The sequence below is a fragment of the Patella vulgata genome, chromosome 7 (assembly GCF_932274485.2).
Source record: "Patella vulgata chromosome 7, xgPatVulg1.2, whole genome shotgun sequence".
NCBI lineage: Eukaryota > Metazoa > Mollusca > Gastropoda > Patellidae > Patella > Patella vulgata.
This window is the reverse complement of record NC_065885.2, coordinates 22,412,606-22,427,056: the sequence shown is the minus strand read 5'-3', so window position 1 is coordinate 22,427,056 and position 14,451 is coordinate 22,412,606. Positions and strand designations below refer to the sequence as shown.

At 34.9% G+C, this 14,451-nt stretch overlaps 1 protein-coding gene across 1 annotated transcript; it reads right to left on the bottom strand.

Annotated features, from left to right (window-relative positions):
* Positions 1 to 1,094: 1,094 nt before the first annotated feature.
* LOC126827853 (sodium- and chloride-dependent glycine transporter 1) lies at positions 1,095 to 13,393 on the bottom strand. Its single transcript, XM_050557422.2, has 16 exons — positions 13,193 to 13,393; positions 11,616 to 11,771; positions 10,141 to 10,450; positions 9,697 to 9,840; positions 9,145 to 9,304; positions 8,193 to 8,325; positions 7,405 to 7,539; positions 6,752 to 6,855; positions 6,187 to 6,311; positions 5,303 to 5,415; positions 4,833 to 4,961; positions 4,521 to 4,620; positions 4,139 to 4,239; positions 2,629 to 2,802; positions 1,923 to 2,090; positions 1,095 to 1,535 (listed from the first exon to the last, which is right to left on the bottom strand). The coding sequence occupies exons 1-16, from the start codon at positions 13,208 to 13,210 to the stop codon at positions 1,443 to 1,445; spliced, it is 2,163 nt and encodes a 720-aa protein (XP_050413379.1). The 5' UTR covers positions 13,211 to 13,393; the 3' UTR covers positions 1,095 to 1,442.
* Between the last annotated feature and the right edge of the window lie 1,058 nt (positions 13,394 to 14,451).

The following is a 14,451-nucleotide window of genomic DNA, read 5'->3' as shown; positions in this document are numbered from 1 at the left end:
GTCAGCGAGCGCCCAAGGTGCGAAGCACAACGTCGGGGGTATGGGTGCCCCCCCCCCCCCCCCCCTCGAAAATTTTGAAAATTAGACTGCCGCAAGCATTTTTTCTACAATTCAGGCCCATGAAACCAAAGCATCATTCTACACACCAAAGAAAATATCAGGCTGGTGCAAATCATTGTTACTAGTTATTAAAATCATTCGATCAATAAGTAGAAAATTAAACCCCTTTTCAATTCTTTTCACCATCCATCATTAGACATAACAATTGGAATGGATGTGTGCTCTTAAACTAAAGAATATTTTACCTATTGGAAATACATTTTTAGCTCACAAAAATACTTATCGTAGTAGAAGGGGTGAAACGGAACGGGTGAATACGATTTCTGTGAAGTGGATATAATATTCTCGGTTTCAAAAGTAATATTTCATTTTGTAGTTTAAGAGAGAGATGGGATTTAACGTCCACTCAACACAGGCTAGGTCATATAATATGGTTCTATATTATTTGGAGAAATCGCTTGCGCGTAGGGGTCTTTAGCTGTTGGGGGAAACCAGAGGAGCAGGAGAAAACCCACGAGGTTGGACAGACAACCCTATTCCTTGTCACGCACAGGCGCGGAATCGAAGCCACGATACTTGACCTTGTGGCAGACCCTATAATCTAACGCGCACGCGTTAAACCATTCCAACCCTCCCAAGTATAAAAACAACAGCGACAGGCAATCCTTTACCAAGACTACTATGCAGATCAAACATGCGATACCTTTCATTTGGAATGTTCACAAAGGAGAGCGAGAGAGAGAGAGAGAGAGGGTTTAACGTCCACTCGACACAAACTAGGTCATTTCGGGACTAACATATGGTTTAATTTTATTTCAATAATTTGCTTGCGCGTAGGGGTCTTTAGCAGTGGGAGGAAACCGGAGGACCCGGAGAAAACCCACGAGGATGGACAGGCGACCCTACTCCTTGTCACGTACAACCGGGGTGTTCACAAAGGAGTGTATTTTTGTTTGTTTTATGAATCTCTCCGCAAGGATTATACTTTATTACAGATTGAAAGATAAGCGGATATAACTAAATGCTACATTAAATTACAAAAATAAAACATATTTAATCATTTAAAATCGAAAAATACATATACATATAAATTCTCATAGATAAAAAATACAAAAAGTATGAACACGGACGTTTTGTCATTTTCATAAAAAAATAATATATTTAAAATAAAATTAAATGTTAAAAATGACCATTATAACTTCAATATGCAACCCCCCCCAAAACATTACTATCTTCCTCGTACTTATGTATCTGAAGATTTTCATGTAATATTATTATCTATGGAATATTTACAAAAATATAACACAGTCATTATATGTGAAAAAATATTGCTTATTTACATATGAAATGTTATCTATATACAAAACTTAGGTCTATATGGATCATACAGTAGATTCGTAAGAAGCTTGAGTGGCTACAGAGGCTCCTGAATAACCAGATATGCCTGACCTAGAGAGGGAGATATCGCTCATTGCCTGCAAAACAAAATCAAACATTCATGGTTGAGGTAAATTATTGATAGAAGATACACTAACACTAATTAAAAAAAAATCAAAAAATCCAAGGTACATGTACGCGATGATGAAGGGCGTTTATTAGTCTTGTTAAGTTTGTTGCTCGGGGATTATTGTTTTGGATTTTGAAATATTAAATAAAATATATGAGGCAGAGATATGAAAAATAACATTTCAGAGCCAAAATTTAAACAAAAACGTAGATCATATTATATTCCAGTCGGAAGGTGAGAAGAATCGTGTAGACGATTCGACATTAAACAATGTGAACGCAGCGGCATATTAAAATCAAATAGGAGTGATATATAGAAATACATATCTCCACACAGTGTCGGGTCCATATTTTACCTTGCTAGAACTCGTAAGTTGATCTGAAAATCCATTGTTATAATATGCCTTTGGTCGCATTGCAGCCCACGGATCGACTTCAAAATTATCTACATAATCTACCAGTTGTCTGTGCTTAGGAAGAGCTGGTCCCCATTCAACAGATGGCATCGTTAAAAGCCGTAATTTCTGCAATTAAATAAATTATCGAGTATGAACATTTTTACGCCGTTAAAAGTTTTGTATGCTATATATGAAAGAACGGTGGTAGTCAATTAATTTCACAGCCTTTTATAGTAAAACAGCGTGTGCTATTTCAATGCAAATAGTGTTGTCTAAAAATACCTGAGTATATAAAAATAATTCTTATGAAGAATGAACTGGTTTATACGAAAACGTATAGTCTAATTTGTTATCTTCTGCGCCTTTGAGATGACATAACCATAATGCGATGTCATGGGTCCTATGGATTTGTTTTGAAAGATTTACGCCTACAGATAAAGCCAGTGAGATATAACCGATTTTGTGTTTCACCGTCGACTAATTAAGCCACAATTTGAACTTAAATTAGTATATAAGCCGAAACAAACATATGTACGTTTTGAGCTTTGCTCCATCGCTAATCGAAATAGCCGATCTACTAAATTCTTCATTTTACGCTAAATCACTTTTAGAATTGTAAAAAAACCGAATTATTTTCTTTTATCTACATTGTGGATTTACTTACCCCAAGTAAGGTATTGGAATCGATTTCGTTATTTATTTTTATGAACATGAATACAGGAATTGCCATAATAGAACCAAAGGCCATTATCCAACCAATGGCATCCGCCCAACCAGGATAAACATAGTCACCATACGTTGATGCTTCATAATCAACCCACGTGAAGAAAAATATAAACTAAAAAAAAGGAATTAATTAAATATCAGAAACATTAATCAATCAAATCGTTTTATGTATTTTTTATTTCAAATATCTTTTGTTTTCGGGCAGGATCCGTCACTTTTGCTGAATGACATACTTTTCTTGTTTTTCAGAATGTAGTCATACTCGTGGTCACTTTCTGTGTAGTTAATTTGCGCTCTTCTTTGGAACCGCCCTGTTTGTACACATGAAAACGAGACCTATTATAAGTAACACGTGAGTTCCCACCTAGGTGAAAACGTTTCCACCGAGGTGAAAAGGTTTTCACCTAGGTGAGAAATAAAAAAACAAACCTAAAACTAAAAAACAAAACCCAAAACTAATAAATATTTAAAAGTCGTATATGGGCCACCGTAGAAACAGGTGGACCAGCTTGGTTTATTTCAGGGAGCTGCGAAAAAGTGGGTAGAGGGCCTTTCATAATTATTCAAATTATCTCGTTCTTCTTTGGATAACGTTTCATCGCCCTTTTTGAGTATCTTTAGACCGCTTAAAGAAAATATTTATCATGAAAACATTTACATAATTTGTATTTTTAGAATGACAATAAAAAGTGAATTAGCAATATCATAGCATATATTATATGAACATCAATAGTTCTTGCCATTCAAATCCGGTTACATGTATTTAAAAATAATACTATGCATCCATGCATGGCTGGTATCATGTATTGCAATGTTAGACTATCTTTCTACTAATGTCAAATGTTCAATTTATGACGATGATGTTTGTTTTAAATTGGTTTAAACATATACCACTTGGAGATCAAACATAGGAAATGTAACTGCATTCCGACAGTTGACAAGGGCTAACGTTTAGTTCTCGGATAGGATCATACACCGAGGTGTCGAGTAGCCGTCAGTAAAAGAACCCTTAATAGTTGGAAAATTGCCCTTATAGTACATTGGATTATCTTGGTTCTAGATGGATTTACCGGAACATTGTAATTAATGAAACGAGGTTTAACGGCATATTCTTCTGCACGCATCAACACAGCCACTGAAGAGGGATTTCCCAGGTGGGCACAAACATCATATCTGTTGGAGTTGGAGACACAAATATGGCTAATATACCTTTGTTTCATGCACGCCACTATCGTTTCCTTCATCGCAAGAAAGTGAACTGATATGGGACGAAACAGCTTAAAAAACAAGCGAATCTCTGTTCTTCTCCACACAATATACAACAAAGGAAGTGCATGCAATGGTGAAACGCGACTTGACATGATTTAATAATAGATTCCAGTTGTAGATTCAAATACACGGAAAGTTGTCATGATAATTAGACGAGGGTTAATGTATACAATACTTACCAAAATTGTAACCGGGCTTAGGCCGTACCAACATATCTTCCAAAATATATTTGGTCTTTTACCCATCATTAACTCCATATCACTATAAAATCTATCTGCACCTAGAGTCAGAGAACATAGAATAATATCAGTAAACGGGTCATAGTTGTCACATCTTTAAAAGGTAAAATGTCTGTCAAACAAATTTCCCTGATCCCCTGTTTTAGATGTTTAACATTGAATATTATACCAGAAGATAATGAGATCATTGCCATAAAATTTATTGCAAGTTTTAAATAGAGATCCAATTTTGATTAATTCATCTTTGCTTTTTGCATTAGTATTCGTTTTGCATGATCTTTATATTACGCTCTCTGGTATTCAGATTGGAGTCCACACTTACCATAAACAAAAACAACAGCTACCAACTCAAAGAAACCAATTACCATGAGGGTCCAACCTCCAACATAACTATCCATCATTTGCAATAAATACATCCCACCCTTAAAGAAAAAATCAACCCAATCAATGTATAATCTTAATGTATAATGCCTTTTAAATAGCCACATTGTGACATGATGAGTGTCAAATTTGAATTATATAAATTCTTATTTATAATTTTCTAGAACAATATTCTCTTTATCTGCAGATAAAATGAACCTCGGCTTTACAAAGAAGCTTCACAACACAACACACATGTGAAATACTAACTTACGGGACAAGTTAAAGGTAATCCTATTAAAAATAAAGCTGCACAAATAGCAGCTATAATATAAGTTTTTTTTGGTCGTAAATGAGGAAACTGGTCCATCAGACCCGTTAATACTGTTTCTAACATGGCGAACTGAAAATATATAAAGTGTAGAAATTAGATGCTTGTAGAAGAAACAAAAAGTGTCGTATTAAATATTCGAAAACTATAAATACACGTTCATATATCATATCTGTTATTTCTTCCAAATATAAATTCATACATTAAGAAAACAAGCATGCGACATAATTTATCTACAGTTCATAGTGTAATTTTATTCTCAATAAATCTTTGTATTCGAAATGAAAAACCTAGGCACGCTGCTCAAATTGTCGCACTCTGGACAGGGACCGATACTCGTGATACGAGCGACAGGATCTGTGGGATTGGGGTTAAACAATAGGAATGACAAGGGAGATAACTCAAGTACTTACCTGACTATCGAGGCCGAGTAAGATTAACATGAAGAAAAATAATATAGACCAAACTGGCGGAGCAGGTAAACTTGAAACTGCTTCTGGATAGACGATGAAGGCTAACCCAGCTCCTGTTGATAGAACAGGAATAACTCCAATAAAAGTACGACAAATAGCTACTTGTATAAGCTAATTTGGGTTGAGTTGATCTGACGTGTTATTGTTATAAAGTGATAGGCCAAACTCTATATAAGATTAAGAGTTAAAATGATGATTTTAAAGACTGATATTGAGAAGACTTCATTCCGATTCGAGAATTCGGCAGCTCTGGGTATTAATGCAATACCCAGTAATTATAGTCTGGGAAAAAGTTAGTAATATAGCAGTCACTGGGTATAAAACTGTCAGGTAGGCCTGTTATAATTTCCCAAGTGATTCACATTTGAAAGTAGCAGATTGTTTATTTATCGAAAGACCTCCGTCACTCCGAAATATAAGGTGCTTCCCGTTGTTTATATCGGACACACAGCTTTAATAAAGACCCTCAATCTGTCAGTCTTTAATGGAATCATATTACACCGTTTCAACCAGTGGTTATCAACAATATACATAACTAACAATACTTGCATATCAATATTGACATGTTTTGTCTGAATGACGATCGTATATCCTGATTTTTATAACAATTGTAAATATTAGTTTAAAATCTGTTATGGCATGTCTTCGGTTAATTACTCTTTAAACAGCACATCATGCGATCTTTGTTTATCAAAATTTTTATTATGTCCCCTTTCTAGCCAGCATAATGAAACATCAAATACCAACAAAAAGCTGCCTCTTTTATAACTATTTTTATAATGATGGAAGGTAGGTCAATTAAGAGCGGACCATGTGTTACTTACCATCTTTTGCAACTTCACTAACAGGAACATTCATTTCTCCTGCCATAAAGCCAAGGAAGGAAAAGATAACAAAACCGGCAAATATACAGGTCAACGTATCTCCCAAAGAAACTATTAATGTATCCCTTTAAATAACAACATATGATAAAATTTATAAAAACTATTTCTAAAACAAAATCCGAACAAACGATTCATTTCGTGTATCCATGTAAACAAAAATCCTACAGTTATCTCCCTTTGCTTGGTACAGATTAAATGAAATATCAAATGAAGTATTGGTAATTCGTGTGCTGCAGTGTTAAGCACTCTGAAAACTTCTAAATGATTAGTACCATTTGTAAATTGGAATATAAGACGTCCATATGTAAACATTCGATTGTCCCGAATGCCACGACACTGACACGTCATAAGGAAACAAAAATTTGACATTTTACCGACTAAAGCACGACAATGAATCTCAAAACAAACATTTAAAAAATATGACCAATCAGTTGTTTACAAAAAGAATAAATAATACTCCAAATCATGAAGAGCCTCCATAGCACAGAACAGTAACTAACATTACCTGAGAATGTTATTGTGGAACCTGTTATAACTGGATAAAGTCATCAAACCGCCACCAGCAATGCCCATTGAAAAGAATATTTGGTTAGCTGCATCTTTCCATACCTTTAAAACAAAACTCACTTATAATCAAATCTCAATATTGCATAACCGTCTGACTACATTGTCAAGAATCAACCCGTGATCTGGGGGTTAGTATATCAAGACATCAGTTTGAATTATCAATGAAAACGGAATAAGGGTTTGAAGGTAGGTATAGGAAATTAATTTCTAATTTTTTAGAAAACCAGCGAGCTTAGGCAAGCGATCGTAAACCAGAATAGTTTCGGTGGGTGAGGCTGTGACTCATTAGCAAAAAAGCCCCGAGATCGATCCTGCTGTTGGCCAACCTTTTATCCCTTATCAATGATGCAGGGCGGAGAGACTTCCAAGGAACAACGTCTAGTCAGTTTGGATGTGTATAAATTGGTGGGCACGTAAAATAACGCCGCTTTCCGGGCAAATTTTCCCTCATAGCACACTGCATGCCGTATGTCCGTCAGTCCGGGTGGTGCAGAACGGTAGAACGTTAAACACATTTCTATTCATTTCAACCACAATAATGATTACAACCCAAGCAAGACGGTCGATTGAGAAAAAGAACACACATCTTACCCTTGCATCTAGTAATTTTGAAAACTCTGGAACGATGAAATATTTAATACCCTCTATGGCATTAGGTAGTGTTACACCACGAAAGAAAAGGATTAGTAGAACAACGTATGGAAAAATAGCCGTAAAATATACAACCTGAAATAGAATATTCATATTCGTAACCTCAATTCTGTTAAACGGGAAGTCCTATATACATGAGTGAATAATCTTTATTCTAGTTCCAATGCTCTGTGATGAGTTTTTAAAGAAATAAAAAATATCAGATTCCATGTGGGGTTGACCATAAGTGTCTGGATAACCATGTCGATAAACATGACACGCTATAGTGGTGAATGATTGTCAAGTAACTCATACAATTGAATTGAGTTTCGTAAAAGAGGTATTAACACTTACTAGGAAAATTAGCGTATTCAATTTTCAACAAAACTATTTTTAAGATATCATTAAACCTACTTCTCGAAAGCCAAACATTAGCCTTGCTACCTAATCTAAGTTGTACCTTTGCAATTTAGAGTAAAGTATTTTGACACAGCATTCTTATACTCTTTCAAATTGATTTGTCCCCATCTCTGTATAATTTGATTACCCCCAGTACAACTGCCCTACAGTCTAATTCCGGCAATTGAAAATTATGTTTTTACCGACCACGGAAGACATTCATAAGCGCTTTTAACGTGTAAATTATTTTTGAGGTTACAAATAATCAAAATTGGAAATAATTTATAATCCTCCTACATTAAATAAAGACTTGCGTCTTTTTTGAACAAAAACAAAACGGGTATAGTTACCTTTCCAGTAGATTTTATGCCCTTTATTAAACAGAAAAAACAAATAATCCATGCCAGCATGAGATTCAAAACAAGATCCCACTTTGGTGCCCCAAAGTCGTCTATTTTATCAGCAATGTTTAATACCTGCGAACTAGAAAAAGGCATGATCTTATAAATATGATAAAACCCTATTTACCCAAATTAATCTTGCAAATATCACCCGCAGATGTTTCTCGGAACCACAGTCCTAGTCAAATATGCATTACTATAGTTCAGTACAGTTGAAACTATTGATGGAAGAGAAATTACTCCTGTTTCTTAAACCTACGTGCTTAGCCACCATTTACTTGAAAACTAGCTGGAATTATTGATGTTTAAATATATATTTTTGTAGTTATTTTTGTTTTCCAAAGAAGTACACAAAAATCGATCTTCTAAAAGAGCAGTTATGCCAGATTTCCTAGCCTTCTTATTGCATAACAATTTCTCAGTTACCACAGGAAATTATTTCTTGTGTTTCTTTGTTTTTAAATCTCTGATGATATATCGCAAATATATAATTACAACACATATAAGAATATGGACAAACGATACCGGAATTCATTGTTACATTAAAATGATATAACTACCGAGTGTCAGCAAATTCTTATAGACAATATTTTCAGAAACTGTCAACTGTCTTTCTCAATTGGAATCGGAACAGGTCTACACGTTGACGCATTCGAAATATTGAATACAATATCGTAAGGATGTAAAGATTTATATTATGTACTGGCCGAATCCACATTCTCGTTAGTTAATATTTATCAACTAGCACAGTCGCCCCTAACCAGTATTAAGAATTATAGATGAATGCATGCGAAGTCACCACATGAGTAAATGCTAATTCAATTATTGACAACAACTAGGAAACCTTTACTCATCCTTTAATCTTTTTCCTTTGTATTTGTAGTGTCGATATATAGCTTACTTCCAATACTCCTCTGAAGAAGAGATGCGCCTTCTTCCTGTAACATTGGTAAATAACGTGTTATTCCAGATACCAACAAACTCTTGTTTATTATAACAAGTACCATTAGGATAAGCAATGCCATCACACGTCTTTACTAGTGGTAATAACATACTGCAATCTATACAAAAAAAGAAAAATCTTTTAAAAAGAGTGGTTCATCCTAAATACATCTTAGGCATAAAACCATTTTCAGCAGTATAATTAATATTAAACTTGGTTTTATTTTCGTTTGGTTTCCAATTTTTATGTATAAAACTGTCGACCAACACAATTTTGCCATTTCACTATCAAAGTTAAAAAATACTCAATTTTGTAATTTTCACCAAATCATAACTATGCAATTATAACAGTTTTGAGCTGGTTTTATGGTGTCCACGGGACTTTTTCAACGATAAACTTTAGAAATAAGTCACTGGAATGTAGGTAGAATTAAAATAGGACAGCACAGTGAACCTAACTACCATAAAGTTCTAAGCATGAATGGAATACAAAAAAAGACAAACACCTCACCCCTGGTACTCCATGGCTGTGTACATGACATCCACGGAAGTTCACTGGTGAATGATGCAAATAAGTAATATTGTGCCCAAGCTAAAATCATGTTATAATATATACTAGTTAAAGCTGACACTATAACCATAGCCACTCCAACTCCTGTAAGTAAAAACAAACTTTATGGGATTTTGTTACAAAATATACAATAATTGGCATTCATGCGCAAAATATTCAATTAACATTCATGTACGTACTAAAGCACCACATAGACAGCTATGGATATCCTGAACTGCAGGTCCGCTAGGAGGAAAAATATCCAGGATATCTATGAACTCCAGCAGTTACGGAATAGCTTACACGACAATATTTACACTTCTGTGCCCCGGATTCAACAAATCCGAACAACTATGCACACTTTCTTTTGAGATTTCTTTTACAAATGAGAAGATATGGACATACCTTTGAACAACGGAGCAAACCTCCAACAGGTCATTGGGCCACTGCTGCAGTACTGTCCAAGGGCTGATTCCAACAAAAACAAAGGTATTCCTATAATTGCCATCATGATAACAAAAGGAAGCAGAAAAGCTCCTCCACCATTCCTGTAGCAAAGATATGGAAATCTCCACACATTTCCAAGGCCAACAGCATAGCCCAACATGGAGAGGAGAAAATCAAATCGTCCTGTCCAATTACCCCTTTCGACATTTTCATCTTCTCCAAATATCTGTTTACGCTCATCGGTGGTAGTAACGGTAAACAAAGAACCCTGTAAAATATTTTAAAGAGATGGAAATTTAAAACCAAGGATTGAATATGGAATGTAAAAGTAAAACGAAAGCTTTATTTACTATAGGGATACAACACAAGCTAGTTATAAAAATCCTACCAATCAGCTCTAATAATTCACATATTACATAGCAATCTTTGATATTGGGTTACATTTTATCAGTAAATATGTTGGGAGAAGAATAAATGAATGGAATGGGGTTCAACATCTCACTTTTCTGTATCAGTCGGGATTATGAAGGCGGGCATACGCTACAGTGTGCTATGGGGGTAAATTTTACCCCGAAAGCAATTAAATTCTGACTGTCAACGGATCTTTTACACCGAGAAATGGATATAGAATTGGACATTACCAAAGATAAAGGTTTATAAAGTTAAAACAATACATCGGTCATTGTAAGATTAACGTATGGTAATTTACATTAACGTTGATACGTGGTGCTTTAAAAGATGATGTCTTGAATTACGTCTGTATGGGATTGTTCAAATTGTAATTTGGAGTTACATTAGTTTTCGACCCCGGTACTGTCCGATGCATGTCCATTGAAAATTTGTTAAAATTGAGACAGTATTTGTTACAAACTATAGTGTTTGTTATGAAAGCTTGTTTAGCTGGATACAGTATTTGTTATCAACTAGTATTTGTTATAAAATCTTGTTTAGATTAGGACAGTATTTATTATAAGGAGTTTCTAGCTTAAGACGGCATTTGTTATATACTTAAACATACATTATGCAAGAGCTAAATCTGCCAATTGCAGTTCTTTCTTTAGGCCTGAAATGTTATCTAAATTATTAATTAGACATTAATTAACTTATCCAGACCATAATCAACTCTCGATGTTATCGCTAGCCTGCGATATTTACTAGAACCCGATCTGCTGCTCAACGCTCATTGATGATTAAATCAAAAAGTGGATAATCGAGACTATGTTTTTTATCGTACCGACTTTGGTAATGATGATCGAGGCTAGGCCCAAAATCCAATCGCTAAATTATCGGTTCAGAGTGGATCAATTTGTCTGACATTTTCAGCAAATCTCCTTTATATTATCTAGTTTTTAACTATTATAGTGGGAACTGTCATTAATCTCCCATAATGTATTTTTAAGTTTAACGGGGTAACTAATACTGAACTGAGTTACCTGTGACGTGTTTGATGCTTCAAATGCGAGGTTGTCTTTGCCATTAAAGACTCCAGGGTCCCGATTTACTGTTTTTATGGACGTTTCATTTTCAACCGGATCTTTAGGCTCTTTCTTCTTCCAGAAAGATAACAACTTCCCCTTGTTGGCAGTGGTCTGTAAAGCAAAATGTTATATTCTATGCATATACATTTAAGAGAATGTTTGGAATGTGCATGGCTCTGTCATGATGGATCGTTCTTTCGTTATTGGGACAGACAAATCTTGATGAAGACCCCTTTATGAGGAAATCTGAAACGTATATTGGAAGAGTTGTCTTAAGAATTTACAAATTGTACCACGTTAGCGCTGAATTAAGAAATATAATAACACCTTTGTATGTGGGTTAGTTATTTTGGGGCGATTCGCCTATCACCTGTAAAGTGAATACATTAAAATTGTCTTTATCTGCTCGCGGCGCATCAGTGACGAAAACATCCCAATGTCATTAATTAGGTCATATATGTTACTATGAGTTATTTACAAGTAGTATTGTTTATAAAATTATTGATTATTTGATATTGTCTATATGAGCTTATCAATATTGTAGATGCTATTGACTGGGTCTCCGAGGCTTTATCCCAAACCCTCTTCAATAACCACACACCTTATGATCAATTGAGTATTATGCAATATTACTGGGCATCAGTATTAAATGTTTATAATATTAATTCGAGTCTTATATGAATATTTGTACTTACACTTGGATGATTAGTTAAGATCGCTTAAACATAAAGATCGATAATCTGTATATAACAGATTGTTTGTTCATAGTACTTATAAACAATATTCTTTTGTTATTTATATATAGATTTCGTTGTTTTGTTTCCAAATTATCAATGTACTCATTTTTATTATTGGAAGAATACTAGCAGATGTATGCTTATTTTAAACTTAAAGGTGCAAGACCTGTCATTTGGGTCAAAATAAAATGTAGAAGTTGATCAGGCGTGTTATTAATTAACAAAGAGATCTGGCCATATGAATAGTCTTAAACATGATTAATAATTTAAACAAAGTTCAGAAAATTATGCAGGTATAAGTATTAAAATCGTATTAAGCCTGTGTCAACTGTTCGTTCTATTGTAAATACCTGTGATATTGAAAAACACAGTATCAACCTTACGACCTGCTCAATTTTCTCAATCATCAGCACCCGTTGACACACTATAAAAATATCTAGCGTGGGAAAAGTGTTAATTAGCACTTATTGAAGGGTAGGACAAAAGCAAAAACATTTCATTTATACATGATCACGCATGGTTGATTTCTATATCTTTGGGATTTCAAACGAAGCTATAGCGATATATAATATCATTTAAATGGAATGTCGTAATTTCTGAATTCGGAGAATAACCTATCTTTTAATCGAAATCTCGACAATCATTTAATCGAGGTAACCTTTTTTTGATACTTCCGTTTTCATTTATAGTGTCCCCATATCAATCAACTAATGTCTGTCCTCTGTACTGCTTTTGATACCTCTCTCAAAATAAATATTTAAAATGATAAATTGAAAAGATAAACATTTGACTTACCTTGCCTTTACCCGCCATTACGGCGATGTAAAAGCTATATTTGTTATCCTATGACGTTTTTCTTATTCAGGTATATATCTCTCGGATCATATCTTATATTACAGAGGTTGTGAAGGTTGTATTCCCTAATCACGTGACCGGTATTTTACCTGGGGCATGGGTTATTCACCATACTTGCCGATCTTTTCTTTGTACCTGTCGCTATTGGTGGATGCCTTTCGTATTACAACTGTCACTGAGAAACACCTCAACCATGTACGTTAAGCTAAGGTGTATACATTCAATGTTATGACTGAGTGAAACATTATACATGCGATATTCGTCATACACTAAGATCATGATCTGACGGATAATATATATTAACTTACGTTACATACGGGTTAGGTTATGTGGTGGATTGTAGAAAGACCTTAATGCAGATTGTAATACCCTTAAACGTTTATTCAAACTAAAGTAGTAAATTAGTAACCGGCAAAGTAAAGGTTATTAATCATGTGTGTAATTTATTCACTGATGAAGAAGTGAGATGAACCGTGGAGATTTGCCAGGATAAGTTCCCGCAAGTGATCATGTAAACTGAAGTGTGTCCATATAGTCACTGAATAGGTATCTTTCGGCCACGTTTCCTACTAGCAGTAGTAGGAGCCCCTCATTCCGTGCCCCACCCTATCAGGTCAAGGTGCGAACCCCATTCTTTATAAATTTAAGAATAAAGACGTTCTATTGAAACATTATACAGAACCCAATACATTACACTAGTGTCACATTAAAATGTCATTTTCTAAAAAGATATGTTGCACAATGCCCTCCTCTGTACATTTAGTACGCCATTTTGAATTTTAAATGGACTTATATTTTCCATCCCAAGCATGGACATGACATTTATTACGCAATTACCCACTGAACTAGTTGCTCTTCAGTACACCGTGATACAATTGAGTGCATAAGCTCATATCTGTGTACGCTGTGCATTAAGGGGCGGTGGGCAATGGTGAGGGGCGGTGGGCGGTGGGCAATGGTGAGGGGTGGTAGGCGGGGGATGGCACCAATCATCCATTTCAGGGAGGAAGCCTATCAAAGAGTGAAATTAATACTAAGTTTTTGTAAATATCGCTGTTAACTTTGGTGTAAAAGCTGGCCTACTTAATTTGAACAAAGAGTTTATTTCATCTTCTTTTATATATAAAACAAAATGTCGTCCTGACTAATTGGCCCTATACTTGAGTCTTGAGGGCATACGATCGAGGAATTGACCCCGT

Bases quoted from the DNA above. Each gene is read 5' to 3' on its own strand.
- LOC126827853 (XM_050557422.2), bottom strand. The intron at 9,841-10,140 runs GTATGTCCATAT...TTTTACTTACAG, and splicing joins GTTTGCTCCGTTGTTCAAAG to GAGTTGGAGTGGCTATGGTT. The intron at 4,962-5,302 runs GTAAGTACTTGA...ATATATTTTCAG, and splicing joins TACTCGGCCTCGATAGTCAG to TTCGCCATGTTAGAAACAGT.